Source organism: Cibotium barometz, chromosome 12 (assembly GCF_041138505.1).
Source record: "Cibotium barometz isolate CiBa-2024 chromosome 12, ASM4113850v1, whole genome shotgun sequence".
Taxonomy (NCBI): domain Eukaryota; kingdom Viridiplantae; phylum Streptophyta; class Polypodiopsida; order Cyatheales; family Cibotiaceae; genus Cibotium; species Cibotium barometz.
In genome coordinates, this window is record NC_141057.1 from 60952420 (window position 1) to 60969987 (window position 17568).

Genomic DNA, 17568 nt, shown 5'->3' on the forward strand with positions numbered 1-17568 from the left:
ACCGAAACCTGTCTTAAAGATATTTTCCTCGAATATATATATCTAGGATAATCGATAGTACGAAGGTCAATCTTCATAAAATAGGCAGCTCCTTGCCGCCTGCCTATCAAAACATCTGCTCTAGGAAGAAGATACCAATTCTTAACCGTAACTTTTTTCAACTTTTTGTAATTCACATACTTCCGTTGTTACATATTTGTGGTCTAATCCAGCAAGGTTAGGGGAGCCCTGGGATTAGAGGAAGCAAGCTGATACAAGGCAGCTCCTTGCCGCCTGCCTATCAAAACATCTGCTCTAGGAAAAAGATACCTATTCTTAACCGTAACTTTTTTCAACTTTTTGTAATTCACATACTTCCGTTGTAACATATTAGTGGTCTAATCCAGCAAGGTTAGGGGAGCCCTAGGATTAGAGCAAGCTGATACAGGCAGCTAAGGCTGATGGTTAATAATACCAAGTATACTAGCTATTCATGACCGAACAGTTATTTATACCAACAGTAGCTACTATATAAGTGAGATTGTTCACAATGAGTTATTAACTCTGTGGTCTGTGATGGACCACGATTATCGTCGAGAACATGATTGGATTTGACAAATCACAGACGGTCATGTCGAAGGCCTCTGCAGGCAGGCATTGGTGAGATACCTATGCTAACTTGCATGGTTCGTGGGATTGGAGCCTTAGCCTCTGACTCGGGGGAGGTTTGAGGACATGAACCTGCTGTTGGGTGTTGAGCTAGCCTACGCCCCTCTTAAGGGGAGGGGTTTGTAGTGGTATTTTGCGTTTAGGAGTTCTGTGGGGTTCCAACACTCTTAGGGGGTTTGCATTAATCACTCGTGTTTTCGGTTTAGGAGATCTGTGGGGTTGTAACATCCGCCAAGTACCGTCCTTGTGCTTCAAAAGCACTAGAGCTCCCCACGGAGATTTACTCCCATGTATTTGTCCCATCTATCTCATCCTCCTCAAACCAGCTCATCTTGTAAGGTGCGATTGTCACCGAAATCACGGACCCGGAGCAATAGACCAACACTTCAAATACCAAACAGAGCTTTGAAACATAGCAAGAGAACCATAAACAATATAAAAACACCACACTGAGCCGGAACGGCCGGTCCCCCCCTAGGAAGAACTTTAATCAAACAAAAGCTTTTACAATAAACCAAGGTGCGGGTGCATACAGCACCGGATTTTCCAACAAAGCATCAACAAATCTCTTGCCCACATATCTATCCAATGCCAAGATAAAACACAGCACCAATTAGCCATCCAAAGACTGTCTCAAAACAGCCCCATGAATCAGCTCATAAACAGTCCATGAAACAGCCCTGTACGAAGCCAAAAACAGCCCCGAACTCCACGCCAAAACAACCCCAAAACAAAAGCCTCAAATCAGTCCCAGAAGAGCTCTCAATGTGGCTGCTGTGTACAGCCAGCACTGACTATTGTACGGCCAGCGCACAGAGGGGCGAAAGAACTGTACGGCCAGCGCTAAGAGAGGGATGTTGTACGGCCAGCACTGAAAGAGAGGGAGAAGAGCTGCAGTCCGCCAGATGAGCTGCAAGCGCATGATGATAAAAACAACCCCTTGCCTTGCTTTAATAGAGTCGACCAGCTCTATAATAGCTGTGCTTTTCCTTTCTGTCCAAAATAGTTGAACTTGCCCAAAAATATCAACTTTATGGCTTTTCCCAGGCTTGCAGCCCAAGTTTGCTCTAGGCACCTCCTTCTGTCCACATACACATGTCCAAAATAATAATAAGTCCAGCCCAGTTTTAATGATGTATGAACACACTAACTTATAAACCTTATTAGTCACTTTGATGAATAAAATCCCATGCTGCTCATGCTCTGTAGCCATCTTTCAAGACAAACTTTGCCAGTAAATGCTTCAGCTTTCTTCTATGGAAAATCCCCGTTCACATCTTGGTTTCGCTCAGTGTGTGAAACACTCGTCAAGACTAGTGAAGAGACCAAATGGTGATAGCAATACTTACAAGCTGAGACCCAGGAAAAGCAAATCAAACTTAATGATCAACTGACCTACTAGGTGGTGAACCATAAGGCGATTCAACACGGAAGACATCTACAAAATCCCCCTTGATGCCTTCTTAAGCCTGTGTCTCCCAAGCATCCACCTTAACCGTACTCAAACTACCATTCGCATTAGATAAAACGAGATCAAGAACACACTGAAACACCTCATAATCTGAATTTCTAATTATATTATGAAGTTCTTCTAAATTTATAAGAGTAAAGGGTGGGACCCCAAAATTACACTTGAGACACATCGGAAGACTCTCCATAACAAAGGACAAAGTATTGTTGGGAATGCAACCATTACCCATCACTAGGAGGAGCCATTTAGCCAAAGGTGTTAGTCTAAAGAACCTTAGAGTCACTCAAGCTTTGTAAAGGTGGAGCCATTTAGCCAAAGGTGTATTAGTCCAAAGAACTTGAGCTTTGTAAGAGACAGTAACCAAGTAAAAGCCTTCATTTCTACCTAGGAATCTCTACAAAATCAAGTGAGAAGAAAGAACAAATGGATCCACCTTGAATCTAGATGAAGGCCTACAATCTGGGAGAGAAAAATGGGTCAAAGTGAGAGAATAGTGGAGAAATCATAGATGGCACCTTATGCTTGTAATGCACCTATAAAAGAGGCTCCTTTTTATGAATAAAAAGATGAATTTTATGCCTAATCTCCCACAAGTTTGATTAGTGCTCCATTAGTCTTAATCAACACCATTAACTCCTAATCATATTGTTAGTTATGTTATCTTTTCATTACGATCTACCACAACTATTCATAATGCTACACGTTGTTTCACAAGTATGACCCTTCCAATCAACATGGACATCATGGCTAAAAACCCATTCCTTTCCTAGAATAGCATCTACCCTGTCTAGATTGATAATCCAAAAATCTAGGGACTCGGTATAAACTTGGAAACTGATAAACCCACCAGTTCCAAATCCCTCCCTGTCCCGCCACCAGGTTCACGCGATACAAATGATTACTTGGCCGCATCTCCACTCCCAACTTCTATACAAGTTTTGCATTAACGAAGTTGTGAGTACTATCATGGTCAAAAATGATGTGCATAGTCTTCCCTAATACCAATCCATACATCTATATTAGATCATTGGAACCGAAGAGCGACATGTTGAAGTTACATATCATGCACACACCATGATCAAGAACTCTAGCATCAATGGAAGCTTCGATCACATGAGTTATCCACAAGCACTTTCTTCGCTTGCAAATAGCTCGCCTTCGTATGGCCATTCTAGCCACAAATGAAACACCCACCATCTCGAAAACCCTGGAGGGTTTTCTTCTCTTTCTTTGGATTGAGATCACGTGAAGCCGGGGTTCAGTTTTGATTCTGTGAAGACTTCCCAGACTTAAACTTTCGTTCACACTAGGAACTTTGTTCAAAACTACCTAGAGTGTGAGATTTCTGGGAGACATGTTCTTTGTCTGGCTATAGCCATCGTCTCCTCATAAATCGTAGCATACTCGATGGCATCCTTAAGCGTTTTGTTGTTGATTGTTCCTCACTTGAAGTTTGTGATCTGGTGACAATCCACGGATAAAGAACCCACACAAAGTCATGACATCCATGTACCCTGCCCGAGATTGCAAAACTCTATATTACTGTAAGTATGTGTCAAAAGACATCTTTTGCATATTGAAGTCTACAAACTTGGACATCATGTCAAACTCATCTTGTGCCTCAAGGAACACATCTCAAACCGAGTCTCAAAATCTGCCTAGGTAGAGGGTTTATCCCTTAGCTCTCTCCACCAAGGGCTTTCCTCTCGAGGATACCCCTCACCATTTATATCTTTTGGGCGCTCGAGGAAGGGTAAAACTCAAAGTACACATTCCAACAGCTGTTGAGCCAAGAAACTACAACAACCTGCTTCTTTTCGCCCCCAAAAGCGTCCAGTGTGAACGAAGAAGAAACCCCAACTGTGCCAGTGATAAGAGGTTGTACCAAGAACGGCGCTCTGCAAAAGCACCGCTTGTTCCTGTAACTATTGAATATCAGCCTATAAATCAGCACAAAGTTTTGCCATCTTCTCCTCAAAGTAAGTTCTCTCTTCTCCCTCGTCCTATTCCTCTTGGAACTCCATGTGATCCCCCTCAAGATAAGATTCTTCCTCGAGCGCGGATAGGGTGTCATCAAACTAGAGATCTTCCGCCATGGGTGCGCAGTGAAAGAAGTAAAGCATCTGCTGCTGCAAGAAAAGCTATGTGCTGATTCTGAATTTCTGAATTTCAAGAGAGAAAGTTACGCTTGCACACGAGAAAATACAAGAAAAATACGCCGCCTACCTACACACAAGAGATGGAAAGCGTGTTGTGAATCCATGCAACAGACTGCATCCAAGAACTTTTGTCACGCACCGAGCATAACAAATCAGGGATGCCCCTTGTTTTATAAGCTAAAAAAGCTACTATACTTTTTACTTGAAAAAAATACTAATCCCTCTTTTTAGATATGCGCAAGGAGAAAAACAGCCTCCCAGTCCATGTTTTACAAAACAAACATCCCTCTATGCTTTTTCATATCAAAAAATAGCAAGATGTTTTTTTCTTTAAAAAATGTGCCCCTAATTTCTGCATACAGTTATGCCTGCTCTTTCTCTCTGCCGGTTGCCTTGCATGCGCTCCCTCCTCTCCACCTCCTGCCCTGTTGCCACCATCTACTGCTGTGTCTCCATGTTGTACGGCCTCTCTGCTGTGCAGGCAGCAGACCAGGCCCCCTGTACAGCTTGTGTAGGCTGTTGTCCAGCCTGCTGCCGTACAGCCTGGCTCTATAGCCTCGCCAGCCTGTGCGCCCATGTACCCGCCATGTTATTCGCCTAGGATTACCTCCTATGGATGCACAGCATACATACACAACCCTCTGCAGCCCAGCAAAGAAACAATGAAATATGGCATGGCTTCAGGCAACCAAAAGGAAAGGGCTTTTAGGGTTTCGCAAAAAGCACCTACTTCTTTGCAAGATCAAAACACAGATTCGATGACCGAGAGATACCTCAATAGGGCGATCTTGACAACAAATGCAAGACATGCAAACCTTGTAGTTTTCCTGCCTCCGTGATCGGGAAGGCTCTGATACCCTTCCAAAGGATCAAAGTCACCTCCCCAGAATCTCCCCCGAGCCAAGGACTAAGGTTCCACTCCCCACAAGCCAAGCAAGTCAGCCTTGGCATCCCGTACCACCAGAGCCTGTCCTAAGGGACACTTGACAAGACCGCCAAGGACTAAGGTTCCACTTCCCACAGGCCAAGCCAACCAGCCCTGGCGTCCCATACCACCAGAGCTTGTCCCACTGCTGTCAAGTATAACAGAATGACCTCAATAACTCTTAAATCACTTATATAGTGACTGCTGCTACTATAAATAACCATCAAGTCATAAATAGCCAGTAACCATGGAACTCTAGCCACCTCCTGTAACCTGTCTGCAGCCTTCCCCCTAATCTTAGGGCTCCCCAACCCTACCCACATTAGGACCAAATTTGAGGATTAGCATTCGGTACATAAGGAGGGTCTGCCCATTCTGGCACCAGTGTGGTGTCACATGTGCAAGCTCTGTTTTTCAGCTTTTATGTCAATGTTTCTAGTATTATATGTTTTTATGAAAAATGATTATGGATGTGTTAAGGATGTGGCCATGTATAATGTTTAATACGCGTTGATGGTACTAAAAGTTGTCAAAGACCCCAGTGCCCTAGGCAGTTCGGTTTCACAAGCCACACAACAGCACTGAAACTGGTAGTGGAGTTGTGTATCTCATCATTAGCTGCACAAAAGAGTTCTGGCTGTATGGCAGATTCCAAAGCTGTCCTCACAGCTGCACAGACTTTGTGCGCTAAGAAAGAAAGAAAGACATTATTAATGTATACTAAAGACAGAATGGGTCTATGAGACCAAAAGTGTCACCTATGTTCCATGTGTAAGCTGAAGATCGTAAACATAAACACAGAAAAACTAAGAGAGGCTGATCTCTGATGTGGAAAGGGCTGATCACTGATGGTGCTTTTCTTAAAGGGCACGTGTGTGAATTATGGGAGGGTTGGCCACTCTTTAATACCTGAAAAATAGACGGAAAGCATAAAACGCATGGTAGCTTATAATTACAATCTTAGTTACCTCATCCTGCAACTTGTTTGCTTTTGTGCGCATTTATTTATAAATTTGGGGTGCCCAAAATGGCGAGTCCTTTCATTCCAAAACTATAAATAATTCATCACACACAATTCATCCATGCATAGAAATCAATTCAACCGTTAAACACATGACACACTATCTATCATGCATGACTCAACCACAGTGAAGAGCCCTTTGCACATGCACAAACATCCATTCGCAAGTGTCCCCCACACAAGCATCTCCATCAACAAGACTCGCCGGATGACACATCATCCAATCTGAACACACCAGATTAGACATCCATCACCATAGTCTCTCCTGCTAGTGAGATCAAATGAGAGGCAATGTCAGTGTGTGCCTAATCATGACAACTATGGTAATGCAAGGCATGAAAAAAGAAAACTCAAGATTAATAACAGAGCCGTTCATGGATTCACGTAAGCAGTTTGCCTCTACCTTACCCATGCAAATCATTCCATGGTGGTCCTGGCACTCATTCCACCACTCACAAGACGCCCATGCAAACACGTGACTCCTGCTAACTAGACTGACCTTCAATTCTTGTGCAAAAACTTTGCAATTGCAAAGCTTATAGCCCTGCCTCTTTGTTAAGAAAGGGACAATGCCTGTTACCTGTGGAATTCAGCGCCTTGGATGTTGACGGTGGGTAAGGTTCACTAGCCATCACCTCTATCCTATCAACAGCTTCTACAGCATTGGCTCCTTTAATCTCATGAACATCATTATTGACAGCCTCTTCAAAGGCATCATAAAGGCTATTCCAATGTCCAGCCTTCATAGATAGTACCTGTAAGAATTCCAGAAACCACATGCAACTCACCTTTAGAGAAATACCTCCAATGTTGAAAAAAAAAATTGTGTCAAGACTTGCTAAGACAACATAAAAAGGCGCACAAGTTTTGTCAAGTACAAAAATGAGCTCTGTGATCCATGCGGAAGTGGGATCAAACCCTGACACATAATGCTATAGCCCACAGCAAAAGAAAGAATGAAATGCAACCAGGTGCATAAAGAGCACACATCTCGTTCCAACTTTGATTGAACAGGGATGGGAAAGAAGATTCTTTCAAGTTTATTGTATGCAAGATTTTCTGGATTTATTTCATGTGGTCATTCTTTTTAATTCAAAATTTTTTCCCCAAAAAATCCAAATTTATCTGTTTCAAGAATTCGAATGAAATTGCAATTTCAGCAACAACAGGTCATTCCTTCAAAAATGAAAAATTCTTGAAAGCAAGCTAAGCCTCTCACACCTGTCTGATGATCAAACAGAACAAACAATGACGGCTAGATAAGTCTCAAGTTCAAGCTCATATCACATAGTAAGCAGTAATACTCTGGTCAAAACAGTATAAGAGTCTTTGAACCACAAACTAACCACACCACTGAAGTGCAGTGGAAGCCAAACCTCTTGGTTCTTGTATAAGATAGTAGCTTCTGCATGGCATGCATGCATTGTCATCAGATGGCAGTTTTACACACTCAATTTGCAAAGGAAAGTTCTGGTGATTCATTGTGCTTGAGATAACAAATATACCCATGGTATTGTCACATGCAGAAGCTCTAGTAGTCTTCTTTCAGCCCTAAGCACTACATAGGAACATTTTGATGCAAGAACAATCACCATTGACAGACAATAGAGAGATAAATGGCTGTATTTTCAGTATATTCTTAAGAGTACAAAAGGTTACAATATCTTGGCCTTAGGCCCTCCCAAAAGGGTAAACAAAATCCTAATATAGAACACCACTCCAAAGGGGAGTGTGATACCCACAATGACTTATGGGCTAGCCTTCTATAGGCCCAAGCATGCCTAAGCAACTGGCCGACTGCTGCTAGCAGAAAATCCCCATAAATGCTATATGTTGGTGACACACTACAGATCTAGCCGACAGAGTCCTTGTCCTGCTTGTCTAGCCCTGGCATGAGCCCCCTAAATTGTTGCTGCAAATCAAGGATTTAGCTTGGGATTAGCATGTCCATTTGCATCCACATGACATCCCCTTTTGCTAAACTTGATGATGGGATTCCAACTTCTGCCCCTAGATGACTGTCATCATCCCTTGTCTCCATATGTGGTCTCCCATGCATGTCATCCTTCCCTTCTTGGCAACCTTTTCATTGAAAACCTTGCCTCAGGTCTCTGAATCCTTCCAAATCTGATGTAGAGATCTATGCAGCTATTCCCTTGCCTTCTTGCCCTATCCCTGAACACAAACATGAATCCTTCTTCTTGAAAACTGGTCCAGGTGCCCTGGTTAGCCTGACACCAAGCAGCTTTTGGGGATCTTGACACATGTTGCATCTCTCTCCTTGGACCTGTGCACTTCTCCTGGGACGCCAACAGCACTTAGCCTTGCTGAGTCTGATGCTCATATAATGTTGCCTGCTCACCACACCACACCACCATAAGATCAAGACACAGGTGACGGGCGATGGTTTCATCCATGCACGATGCACTAAGAGTGGGTGGGACATGAGCAGCAACAATATCTCAAAATCAGCCTCAAGCTCTCATATCAATGTCACATGCAGAAGCTCTGAAGTCTTCTTTCAGCAGTTGGGGCTGCCCGATAAGCTTCTATGGAGCCCTCCAAGGGATGAAGTTCATCCAAGGGGTGGAGCCCAAGGGGAGAGTTTCATAAGAGCTGGTAGCCCCTAAGCACTGCATAGGAACATCTTGATGCAAGAACAATCAGCATAGACAGGGAATAGAGAGAGAGAGATGGCTGTATTTTCAGTATATTCATAAGAGTACAAAAGGTTACAATATATTGGCTTTAGGCCTTCCCAAAGGGTAAACAAAATCCTAATCTAGGACCCCACTACAAAGGGGAGTGTGATACCCACAAATGACTTATGGGCTAGCCTTTTATAGGCCCAAGCATGCCTGAGCAACTGGCCGACTGCTGGTCAGCCAGCAAAACATCCCTATAAATGCTATATGCTGCCAACCTGCTCCCTACACACTTCAGATCTGGCCGACAGAATCCTTGTCCACAGGATTGTCTTATGTGCTTGTCTGGCCCTGGCATGAGCCCCTAAACCATCTGTTTATATGCTGCAGATCAGGGATTTAGCCTGGGAATAGCATGTCCATGTGCATGCACATGACAAGTATCAAGAGGTAACATTACAAGATTAGCCAAACAGCATGCGCAGGTATTCATGGTGTATGTTCCCAACAAACCACACTAAGAAGACGAGGATACTAAAAAAGATGCCTTGATTTCACAGTTTTTAATAACTATATCAAAGAATGACTCTGAGTTTGCCTATATCCAAATCAGAAGACCATACGTTTCCATGCACATTGAGTAACTGAATTGGATCAAGAACTAGAGGAGTTATTGCAAAGCATAGTTGCAATCATATGTGTATGATTGATGAACTAGGCGTTTACAAACGTATGAAAAAACCACGCATGATAACCACTAAGTTATGTGCTCTGGGTTACGTATTATTCCAGAAGTTTAGCTTACAAAAACTTTAGTAATTTTTGAGGTCCCCTTTCAAGGGTCAAAGCACAAGATCAGCCCACATCACACTGCACACACCAACAAGTCAGATCAGCACAGATTGCATTGCTCCTTATGCCCGCATGTCAACACAAAGCCAGCCCAAGAAGCACATGCGACATCCATTCACCTCAACATAAAGCTCACCAATGCTGCATGGTTAGTCCCTGGATTTATGCACTCAACATGCACGGATCACCTTATATTTTCTCCTGCAAATAAGTCTCACTCCGCTATCAAAATTGAGGAATTGCACTTTTGGGGCTTTCTTATGATTGGAAATTTGGGAACTTTTCTAGCATTTGGGACTTTCTTATGGTTGGAAATTTGAGAACTTTTCTACCATTTGGGACTTTCTTATGGTCGAAAAATTGGGCAATTAGGCCTTTCATAAGCTTTTGCAATTAAGAAACTGGGCTTTAGAAAAATTATGCCCATTCTGAAAATTATCAATTTTAGGGCTTTTTCAATTGAGGATTCTTGTTGAAATTTTGGGCAGTTCAGCTTCTTTTCTTGGCTTTTACAAACAAAAATTTGTTCTCTGTATGCTTATGAGTGGCATATATGAAAATATAGGAGAAGAGGGGATCTACATGCACTAAAATATTGGCCATATTATGATCTGAGTGTGATAAGCCAGGATATCATATGTTTTCATACTTCCAAACGTTATGATGAGAATGATTGCAACTATGTTGCAAAGTGAAGTTACTCAGTCGAGTCACTCTTTACTTGTACATCAAATCTCTTTGTCACCAAGAAAGACTGATCTGCCAGTTTAAGTGTAGATAATTGGGCCCTCAACAAGTTGATTGTGAAAGTAAGATGCCTCATATTCAGTCAATCTTAAAGCCAGAATGGGCAAAGATTTTTTCAAGATCAACCTCAAGAGTGCTTTTATCAGATCTGTACTACAGAACAAGACATCTACAAGACATCATTTCATGCATCCTTCAACAAAATGACAATGAGAGGGTTCTAACCCCTGATCAGGACGTGTGTATTTGTGCTTTTGATGACATTCTGGTTTTTCAAAACCCACAGGAGCATGAAATCCATGAGGCCAGAAAGGGGAGAACCTCTTTTTTTTTCTTTGTTCTTTTTTTCTGGGGGGGCGGGCGGGGGGGGGGGGGGGGGGGGGGGGGGGGGGTAGTAAACAAATAGTCATCATTGATTCATCTATCCATAGTCAGATCAAGAATCCAGATCCTTGAATTCACACCAACCACACTGATCATATAACATTCACCGTTGAAATGTTAGAACCTAGATCTTCAAAAACAAAAGATGAGGGTAAAAGGAACTCTGTCCAGGTGATAAACACTCAAGTTTTGGGCCCATACTTCGTATGAAAAGAACTGCCGTGGAAAAAAAGTTTCAAGCAACCAACACAAGTGTGATAGAGTTTCATTCAGTACAAAACATGGTTTGATGCAAGATTCAAAAGTGAAGCTAAAGGTTCTACATCCATTTTACCGCAATATTGAGAATCCCGATGGCAGGGTAAATCTTGAAAAGTCTTGCTAGCTTTCTCTTCTTCTTTAAACCTTTCTTCGACTCAGTCTCATGTGCAAACAGCATTTGCATAAGCACCTGTACCTCCAAAATTGAAACAATCAAAAGTGGAGAAAGGAAGATAGAAAGATGCAGCTTTTATTGACATGATCTTAAGCCCAAAATCAGGCTCAGAAACATGACAATGTGCATACAATACTCTCTCTTCATTCAAGCATACATCTTATCAAGAACCATCAACATTTTGAAGTTATCCAAAGCACACCTCTGAAATAGAGTTGTTATGGCAGATGCCCCTCCAAGCAGCAATAAAATCTCCAAGCTCTTGCTTTGACATTGCATATTCAGATTTTGATGACTCATCGTTCATATCTGCGGGAATCTTTGTGAGAAGTCTGACGCGCTCCTCTGCTGCTGAGGGATATGGACAGCCATTTGATTGAAGCTGACCAGACGCAACAGCACCTATCCTAGTACCAGCCATAGCACTTGAAGCCATTTTCTTACCATTTTCATCATCTGAACTTAAAGAAACATTTTGTGCATGATCAGCGGCTGCTGAAGCAAGAAACACATCAATGCGTCTTGTGATACTAGGCTCCTGAACTTCTAGTTGAACTGCAGATTCCTTGACTGCAGCCAAATATGCTCTGTGGCTGGCAATTGCCTTCTCTGCCTTTTTCTCACGCCGAATAAATGACACATACATCCTAGCACAAATCACCAAATGATATCCATCAGCAGTATGAAAACAAGCATCTTGTGAACACAATTTGCACCAGCACAAAGGACAAGAAACAGAGGAGTATAGATGCTTGGAGTGTAAACCCTCAGACTATTTATTTTACTTGAATCTTAGGACTGGAATGAGCTCCTAAGTTCACAAAATTATGTTGAAAAAAACGAAGAGCCAACGAGGTAAAGAGCGCTGCAGAGTCTTGCTTGCTGAGAGCACCCCACCCCGCCCCCCCCCCCAAAAAAAAAAAAAGAAAAGCTTAGCCCCACCATGTTTTTATTAGCCTCTCGCCCCTTTCGTCCCTGTTCTTCTCTGCAGTTTCTGGGCTGCGCCCCAGCCCCTTCTACAGTCTCAAGTTCACATTAACAAAACAATGAGAACCTTTCATCAAATGCAAGAAGTACTCAAGAAGAAATTAATTTGTAATGTTTATTCTGTAATGATTGGCCACACATTGGCCAAGCTCTATGGATCAGTGCTAGAGCTCAGTTCATTTGCAGAGAGCCAGGGATGCAGAGCCTCAAGACAAGCTGGCTTTCGCAGGAGCTACTCTACCCTTGACCACATCTTCACCCTCCGTGCCATCATCGAGAAGGGTAGAGCACGACACCAGAGGATTTACTGCTGCTTTGTGGATTTTCGCAAAGCTTTTGATACTGTACCCCGAGACCGCCTCTTACACCATCTATAGGAGATCGGAGTCCCATCTGACATGGTTTGGAGCATCATCGCCCTCTATGAGTCCGTCACCATACGACCTCTCAGTCATACTCATTAGCCCCATGCTTGATATTTTGGAGAGTGGTATACCATCTACTTGGAGCTGATGTTTCTCTCATGTTTCTATGTTCTTAGTATTTCCATGATGAGTTTCCATGGATAGTTTTGTATCACCCAAGTGAGATAGTTATGTTTATGTTTTCTTTCTGTTTTATTTTCCATTCCGTGATGAGATATACTATGGACATTATTGTATCACTTTGGTCTCATAGGCCCATTGGGTCTTTAGTAGACGCTTAATATATCTTTCTTTCTCTCTCTCTCTCTCTCTCTCTCTCTCTTTTCGTAATAGAAGATATATTACCAAAATTACTTCACAAATGGCCACATGGCCGCCATGTGATGTACTAGCTTTCCCTCACTAATTACTCCGAACCACAGGTGTAGCTCGGAGTACCCTCATCCAATATATAGCCATGTCATTCTCCACCAAATGAGCTGACCACAAGAAAGAGACTTGCCACAATAGTAGCCCTTTTATACAACCTATGTGAGCTATAATACCAACTTTTGCATCAAATATGAAAGCATTCCTAGTTAACCAGATATGCCACAAACCTCTCTCTCTCTCTCTCTCTCTCTCTCTCTCTCTCTCTCTCTCTCTATATATATATATATATATATATATACATATACATATACATATACATATACATATATATATGTATATGTATATGTATGTATGTTGATGGTTCTTGCATCAAGAGTACCTATGCATTGCTTAGGACTGAAAGAAGACTCTCAGAGCTTATGCATGTGGTAAAGCTTTGGGAATTGGGGATTATCCCCATTACAAAAGATTAAGAACCTGAAGCTTGCTCTAGGCACCTGAGATGGTTTCTTGGCCACAGAAATGGGCATTACAGCTCAAGTGTCAAGTGGAAAGCAAATATGGCCAGCTCCCAAGGATTTGGGAGAGATCTACTATTGAAACATCTTTCTACATGGTGCTCACATGCATTTCTAATAAGGTGGAATACAAAGAAACAGACTCCTAAAAGGTAGGAGGGTTATTATTTTTGGACAACCCCCAATGGGAATTCCACTCGCATCATTACGTTTGTTCGCTAAGCACATGGGGGGACTTACTGAGGCACATTTGATAGAATGTCTACGAGTTGAGATATATTTAGAGATGAAGTTTATGGGGAGAGACCATCTCTTAAATTAGAACATGTGGTAGGATAGTGGATCAAAGTGAGACAAGTGGCCTCACACTTGTCACCTCTACTCTCTACTTGTCATTATAGCTTTATCTTGCCATTCTAGCTCATGAGAGCTCCAAATCTATAAACTAGAGCTCTCTCTCTCTTCATTTGAGCAGTTCTTCTTATTTGTACCTCTTGCAAGTTCACCACTTCCCTTTTTGACAACAAGGATGTCACCAAAGTTCTTGGCATAAGGATAGATGTCATTCAATGAAGTAATCCGGCTCCTAAGAGCTTCATTGTGGCATTCCAGAGGAAAACTACATGTATACCAACACCTCAGGATCCTCCATAGCTTTGCATAGGTTTCACCAACTCCTTGAATTCCTAGGAGTAGGTGTCAAGGCTCCTCTTGCCCATCTCCACTTCAAACTCTTCCGAAAAAGTTATCAATCTTGTTTTAGAAACAAAAGCTGACTTGAACACAAGCTGACTTGAACACAAGCTGAAATCAGCCCAATTCATAGGCTTCTCCCAAAGATCTTTCCACTAGGCGAATGCTTTATTATGCAACATGGTCTGTGCCTCACTAATATGTTGCTATCAAATTACTTATAAAAATTTTAAAAAAAAATCCACTTCCCAAGCCAGCTATCTATGTAAAGCTCCTCACACTCTTTCTACTCAAGAAGGGATCCAGGTGGAAAGACACTTGCATGGGGAGTTTACCAGCTGTAGCTACCTGGCCTTGGGATCGAATCCCATGAAACTGTTTCTGTAAATCAAGCACAGTTGAATATAGCCGATTGACAAGAGACGGAGGAGACTTCGGAGGATTTGGAATAGGTGATGGGTGCCCAGAAGGTATGGGTGGCCGGAGATTCATTTCCCGGCACCGATACATGCATGGGATGCCCTATGAGTTGATTAAGAACCTAATGTTGCACTTGTCGTTGGGCTTGCCGTAGATTTTGAGATGAAACAATCGCTTGGAACTGATGTAGATGCTCACTCCCTTGCAATTGGAAGGCCAAAAGCTGAGGTTGTTGGGATTCCCCCAACACCTCTTGCTCCAAGGGTTGCATATGCTGACTTCCTTGAGCATCCATGCCAAAAAGCAATGCGGGAAACCTTGAAATCAGCCCAAAACAGTATACACAACCCTTGAACTTTTGCCTCCTGCTAACCTCAAAGCTTGAGTGAATATCTTGAGCTTGAGGGAGAGTTTTGTGTGAAGAAAAAATCTGTAGTAAGGTGGATTCTCAAATCAGCAACTCGTGTGTGTGTGTACACGTGATTTTCACTGTCTCAAATCAGCAACTCGTGTATGTGTGCACGCGTGATTTTCACCATCAAAAATCCCTTCCTATTGTCAACCTTTTACCTCTTCTACAACTCGTGTAGTAGGCTATAGGAGGCAGCTTTTTAGAAAAGCATGGCTTGTACACACTTCACACAGTGTTTTTTTGCAAACCAGTTACTCTTTTGGGCACCAAATGAAAGAACGGCTGTAAAACAGAAAAACAGCAAATAGATCTTGCAAAGAAGCACATGTGCAAAAGAACTGAAGTAGAAAACTTGTTATCTGCTGAAGTAGAGCACGAGGGCTGCCCGTAGGTGCATACAACCAACAGCAATGGCTGAATAATGATGTGCTAATGATGCTAACCCAAGCCACCTATTTATAGGTTGGACAAGAGCTGGTCGGCCAGCATAAAAACAGTGGGCTGGCCGACTATGCAAAAAATACTAGAATAATGTCTAAAAAATAGACATAAATGGTAGAAAAATATCTAAAATAAGATGAATGCATGGCCTCATAAATCTAGCCAAATACAGCATGAAATATGCACATATATGCCCAATCTGGAGATGATAATGCCAACACCTCCTCTTCAACGCGCCAGATGGACAGACCAACTCCAGCACGCTGAAGAAAGACCTCCAAAGAGTCTGAAGAAACGACCTCCTCATAAAAGGCACAAAGCTTGCGAAGATATGGTACATCTGAATACCGAGACGGTCTTCGGAAGAAGCCACGAGAAGATCGAGAAGATATCGAAGATGAAACAATAGGATCAATCTGAAGAGAGAAGCCCTCAGGAGATGGAACCATAGATGGTACCTCCTCTGCATCTCCAACAAGTGTCGGGACCGAAGCAGACTTCTCTGAAGAAGAAGAAGGAAATGAAACAACCATTGGAACAAACTGATCATCAGTGATAGTAGAAGTTGTCAGGTTCAAAGTAGGGACAGGCTCCAAGATAGTGGAAGATAGGCGCCTCCTTTGAAACATAAGAAGGAGAAGCAACTGCCAAAGTAGGAAGCTCCAGAATATGTGAGGATATCTCGGCAAAATCATCCACTTGCCCAGTAGAAGAACCACTATCCTCCTCTGAAAGAGACGAGAGAAAATCTTCAATAATAGCATCAGCATGAATCAACACAAGGGAAGGGAGAGACTCATCCAAAGAAATTAGAGGAACTGATAAGATCTCTATCAGAAACTCCTGTAAATAATCCTCTGTTGCGAATAGGGCACTGACTTCTGAATCAGAAGTCTCCTCTGTGACCACCAGGATGGACTCATCCTGCTCCTGTGAAGATGAAAGAACAGGGGGATCATAGACACTAAGAAAAGCCATCTTAGCATGAGACTTTGTACCCTCCTCTGTCGTTGGCGAAGTATCTGAACCATCTGTCGTGGGTGAAGTGTCTGAGCCATCAGAGAAGGACTCCTGTTTTGCTTTAGCTTTGGCTTTAGCTTTGCGGGAAGCAACCTGTCTAGCAAAACATTTGGCCTCAGAATGACCAAGTCGGCCACAAAACTCACAAGATTCCTTCATCTTGGAACCCTTGTTGCTGTCAGAATCGTTGTCGTCAGAAGATGACTTTGTGGTGACTTTCTGCTTCTTGTTGTTGGAGTTCCCTTTTTCGCCTTTGCCTTTGTCCTTGCCCTTGTTAGGGGCAACAAAAGCAGACTCTGACTTGCCTTTTCCGCGAAGCATGCACTTGTCGTGGAGATAACTCACGACTTCCTCAAAAGGGGGGAGAGGATCACGGAAATAGATGTGATCTTTGAAAGAGTCAAACGATGATGGCAGCTTACCAAGCAGTTTATGGATCGGGTTGTTGATTGAACTCCCATACTCCTCAAACTGCCTCTTGATCCTTGTAAATCCCCCAATCTTATCAATGATATTATATGAGTCACTGATGGTAATCTTCTCAAGATCTGCCTCCAACTTAGCAATCTTCACAGAAGATACTCTCCCGAACCTCCTCTGAATCTCATTCCACATTTGACTGGCATCACTCCGGGAAGATATGAATTGTGCCTGGATAGATGGTGTCATACAATGGATGATGATGAGACGGGCCCGTGCATCCAGAACTCCACGAAACGCAGGATCCACCAAGTGAGGAGTGGTGACAGAGGGCCACACACCTGCTTCTTCAAGAAGCAATTGCGTATAAAACGACCAAGTATGGTAGTTGGTAGCAATCAGCTTCATGGAACCACTCACTTGAGGGGGTGAATAGGATGGCACATGGGAAGGGGTTGGGATGAGGGTTTGTGGGAGGGGAGAAACAAGAGAAGTGGTGGTGGTGGGGAATATGGAAGGAAAAGAAGCAGGAATCTGGGAATAAGGTAGAGAAACAGGAAGCTAGGAAGAAG

The 17568-nt window shown here is 42.8% G+C and overlaps 1 protein-coding gene across 3 annotated transcripts in view; it reads right to left on the reverse strand.

The window, feature by feature from the left end:
• Positions 1 to 17568, reverse strand: part of LOC147633643 (protein NO VEIN-like) — a 105487-nt gene that overhangs the window by 83236 nt on the left and 4683 nt on the right. For 2 of the 3 annotated variants that reach the window (XM_086806795.1, XM_086806793.1), the window contains exons 3-5: positions 11491 to 11935; positions 11187 to 11303; positions 6805 to 6979 (exon numbers count right to left, since the gene is read on the reverse strand). In XM_086806795.1, the coding sequence (XP_086662921.1) occupies positions 6805 to 6979; positions 11187 to 11303; positions 11491 to 11935 (737 nt within the window). The remainder of the gene's footprint in view (positions 1 to 6804; positions 6980 to 11186; positions 11304 to 11490; positions 11936 to 17568) is intronic. The other variant, XM_086806796.1, reaches the window with a different exon arrangement.